We start from the raw sequence: 4,675 nt of genomic DNA on the forward strand, positions 1-4,675 counted from the left end.
AATACATACAAAAGACAATCAATATATATATTTATTTATCGTTATGGAAAATCATTTCAGTTACTATATACTTTTACCTGCCCATGAGTCTACTCACATAATATTATCCACCATTTTACAAAGAAACAAGAAAATGAACCAGCCAACATACATACTATATATTACTATTTAAATGTTTATACACAATGTGCGTAGAGGATCACTTTGAGGCATGATCGAACTTCTCAGGAGGTTTCGTTTGCCACTGCCATCAGGTCACTCATCAGGTCTGCCAACACAAAATGCACCAAACCATCATGTTTAACTATGATTATTTTCTGTCTCATAGGTGGACAGTATCTTGCCATTGATTTTTTAACAACTCTTCAGAACAACAATAATAATGTCATGTCAATTGCTCAGATGTTACTGCCCTATGGCTGACTCAGACACAGGCTACCATTCTGTGCCACCGCTTTTTCTAAACACCACCAGTCACGACATACTTTCATAGGCAAGCTGGGGGATGAATTGGCTTGCTCAAGAACACAGCAATAGTATGCCCAGTTCGAGGAGAAAATTCAGTTTGTCGACTGAACAAAAGTTTTGTTCAGTTGACAAACTGAATTTTCTCCTCACCATGGATTCTACCTGGACCACTGAGGGATTCTTCACACAGTATGCCCAGTTGCAGTAGCTTTCACCTACTATGCTGTTACTGCATTGACATCAGTCCAATGGCAAACCACTGTCTTATGTGCGAAGTTGATTTGGCCCATGGTCCTAGTTCTGGTATATACATTTTATTCCATTTTTATTTCCTTTTCTCTCAATCATGTGATACTTTTACTTTTATTTCAATAACAACATTGAGTACCTCATCCACCACTGTTACTAAGGATATTATGAGTCAAAGGGAGTGTTTATTGTTTGGCATGACTGCTAAATTTCTGAGAAGACTGGTCTAACAGTACAAAGGAGTCTAACGACAATAAACAACAATACAATAAAGAGTGGCATGTGACACATTTTCACAGAAAGAGCAGGGATAAAGTGAAATGAGAGAAATTTGAATTATGTGAAGGCAGACATACTTTCTGAAGAAAACAAATACTATGGTAAACATAAATATATATCAGACACATTTATTTTTATTGCAACATGTCTCAGGATTAAAGCAGCTCCATGTGACCTGACCCAGATGCTGTAGCATTGCACCGCTCACCTGGTTTGGAAGTCAAATGGCTGTGGAAAGTAGGAGCGCTATTGTATTGCAGCAAAAAATAAACATGGGGCAGTAGACACTCATCATTATAAAGAAACCTTCCTGTTCTTAACTGCTTCTTTTAAACAGTCACATATCTCCTATTAAGGGCTGATTTTTCCTTCCTTTAGGGACTTGTACAGTAAAATGGTCTATTCCTATGGCTGACTCAGACACAGGCTGCCATTCTGTGCCACCGTTTTTTCTAAACACCACCAGTCACGGCATACTTTCATAGGCAAGCTGGGGGATGAATTGGCTTGCTCAAGAACACAGCAATAGTATGCCCAGTTCGAGGAGAAAATTCAGTTTGTCAACTGGAAAAAATTTGTGTCCAGTCAACAAACTGAATTTTCTCCTCACCATGGATTCTACCTGGACGACTGAGGGATTCTTCACACAGTATGCCCAGTTGCAGTAGCTTTCACCTACTATGCTGTTACTGCATTGACATCAGTCCAATGGCAAACCACTGTCTTATGTGCGAAGTTGATTTGGCCCATGGTCCTAGTTCTGGTATATACAGTTTTTTTTCCTTTTCATTATTTTATGTCTCTAAATCAATAAGAAACTACAGTTTACAAATGTATTGTTCACATGTCAGTCAGTGTATGCTTGTGTGTGGTACATACCTAGATCCCCCTCTGTCATGTGATCACAGGGCCCAGCCTCAGTGCCACTGTTCTCTAGCCCTGCTCCACCCGGCGGGTCTTGCTCTGAGAACAGCCCTGCGAAGCCTGATTTCTTCTGTCTTCTGTGATCATCATCATCATCATCTCTGTCAAATATTTTTTCAAAAAAGTTGCCTTTGTCCTTTTCCTTTTCCCTGTTCTTATCTTTGTCTCTCCCAAAAGAGAACAGCCCTCCTTTGTGATCATCATCATCACGGTCCTCGTCTCTGTCCTTTTTAAAAATGGACAGAAAACCGTCGTGTTTGTCATCCTTGTCTCGTCTGTCGTCTCGTCTATCATCACTTCCTCCCAGTGCATCCTTTATTTTATCAGCCACCATATCACCTGCACATCAGATCATGTACATATCAGTGACCTAATAGCTTCCGATTTCGTTTATACAAAAGTACAATTAACTCAAAACCTGTTCTTCATGTTCCACTGTATCTGTTACCACTGTCATCATCATAACCACTAACAGATGTATGACTATGTGTGTGTGATTTGTGTTAAAAAAAAAATTAAACAAAACATTAACCATATTTTTACTAAAGCCCACATTGTAGCATAGAGTGTCTTTAAAGTTGTTAATTAAATTCAATCAATACAGACAAGTTGGAGCTTCATTGTTGTGCTCTGTGAAAGTAAAGCAGATGAGAGTCACCTAAGGGACTAGTCTAAAATTATCTGCTGTTACCATCAACACTTCTAAAATCTACTCACACAAATCTGCTGTGTCGTGTCAACAAAGAGGTATGTCTACTCACCTGCTCGTTTTGCTAATTTATCCACAAGGAATGACATGGTTCAGGTGGTCTGGATCTCGTGCTTCCTGCTCTGCTGCTGTCTGTGACTCTGACTCTGTTTTCAGTCCGTCACAGAACAGCCCCGCCCCTGTGCCCAGACTCCCATGTTGAGCCCAGGGAGAGGCTGACGGGACAAATATCTGCCCAAACTGGTCCGGCCTGTCTGTTCTGCTGTCAGGGCCACAGGGTGCACCATCCCGTCACCACGGCAGTTACACAGATTGTTTACTTTGTTTTGGATGGCCTCATTTTCAATAATCTCAGATGATGTCAACAGGTATTCTAGTGACAGGGCGTCTTGAATAATGAGGATATTATTGAGCATTGGTGTAAGGTAACGAGGTACAAAAGTAAAAGTACAATACTTAAGTACCAGTTTTAGGTATCTGTGCTTTGCTTAAGTACATTTTACAGTGGATACTTTTTACTTTTACTTCACTACATTTAAGAACATGTATCTGCACTTTCTACTCCATTACAGTTAAGATGGACTGAAAAGTAAAGTACTTTTCTTTATTTGAGATCTGCTGAAAAGGCTGAGACTTATTTTTTAGCATATTTAATTAGTTTTGTCCTAACTTTGAGCAAACCAAATAGGTACACAAATAATATAATGAAGAAGAAATCAGTTTAATCACTTAATCAAAATCACTACATTTTATCTTTTTATTTATTTATTTATTACTTTCCTTTTACTCTTACATTTTTAAACAGGTACATTTACTTGATTTTTTCATGTGAAACTTTTACTTTTATTTGAATAACAACATTGAGTGCCTCATCCACCACTGTTACTAAGGATATTATGAGTCAAAGGGAGTGTTTATTGTTTGGCATGACCGCTAAATTTCTGAGAAGACTGGTCTAACAGTACAAAGGAGTCTAACGACAATAAACAACAACAACAATACAATAAAGAGTGGCATGTGGCACATTTTCACAGAAACAGCAGGGATAAAGTGAAATGAGAGAAATTTGAATTATGTGAAGGCAGACGTGGTTTCTGAAGAAAACAAATACTTTGGTAAACATAAATATATCAGATACATTTATTTTCATTGCAACACGTCTCAGGATTAAAGCAGCACCATGTGACCTGACCCAGACGCTGTGGCATTGCACCGCTCACCTGGTTTGGAAGTCAAATGGCTGTGGAAAGTAGGAGCGCTATTGTATTGCAGCAAAAACATGGGGCAGTAGACACTCATTATTATAAAGAAACCTTAACCTTAACCTCTTAACTGCTTCTTTTAAACAGTCACATATCTCCTATTAAGGGCTGATTTTTCCTTCCTTTCGGGACTTGTTATACAGTAAAAAGGTCTATTCCTATACAAGGCCTGTGTTTAGATTAGATTAGATACACTTTATTAATCCTTTTCAGGAAATTATGATAATTATAACAGCAAAAACAACATTCATTCACACATATTAAAAAAGAAAAAAAAAGAAAAAACTGTCTTACTGGAGCAGGAACAAAAGTCTTTCTGAAAAGAGAGTCAGACTGGAGTACAAACTGACCATGATTCACCACAGAATGGTTTATTTGACTTCACGGTTTCTTTGTTTGAGGCCCATTTAAGGTTACAAGATGTTTTTAAGGTTACAATAAAACATACATTTATAGTAAGGTTTGCGCAAAGACTTGTCTTTATTATCAGCAAGTTTAAATTAATTAAGTTTATTTGTAAACCTAAAAGTACCTTAAAAATATAAAAGTTTTAAATTCTCATTAATACATTTAGTCAAAATATTGAAAGGGTATTTGACACTGTTATCCAGTTACACATTATTATGGCATTAAAAAAAAAATCCCTTTTGCGTCATGTGCGCCATGTGATCAAATGAGAGTGTACCCAAAGTAAAGACAAAGAGAAAGTAATAAGAGATCAATGCAAACCATATTTCTGAGAAAGAGTTCAGTTGGTGGCTTGGTTCGCAGATTAGAAATCACA

At 37.6% G+C, this 4,675-nt stretch overlaps 1 protein-coding gene across 1 annotated transcript; it reads right to left on the minus strand.

Annotated features, from left to right (window-relative positions):
• Positions 1-13: 13 nt before the first annotated feature.
• On the minus strand, positions 14-2,802 carry LOC110157148 (prostatic spermine-binding protein-like). The gene is made up of 3 exons (XM_020921415.2): positions 2,682-2,802; positions 1,876-2,259; positions 14-268 (listed from the first exon to the last, which is right to left on the minus strand). The coding sequence occupies exons 1-3, from the start codon at positions 2,716-2,718 to the stop codon at positions 225-227; spliced, it is 465 nt and encodes a 154-aa protein (XP_020777074.2). The 5' UTR covers positions 2,719-2,802; the 3' UTR covers positions 14-224.
• Positions 2,803-4,675: the final 1,873 nt, after the last annotated feature.

The sequence above is a fragment of the Boleophthalmus pectinirostris genome, unplaced genomic scaffold (genome assembly GCF_026225935.1).
Source record: "Boleophthalmus pectinirostris isolate CB_2022bp ecotype Guang Dong unplaced genomic scaffold, ASM2622593v1 HiC_scaffold_5, whole genome shotgun sequence".
NCBI classification, from domain to species: Eukaryota; Metazoa; Chordata; class Actinopteri; order Gobiiformes; family Gobiidae; genus Boleophthalmus; species Boleophthalmus pectinirostris.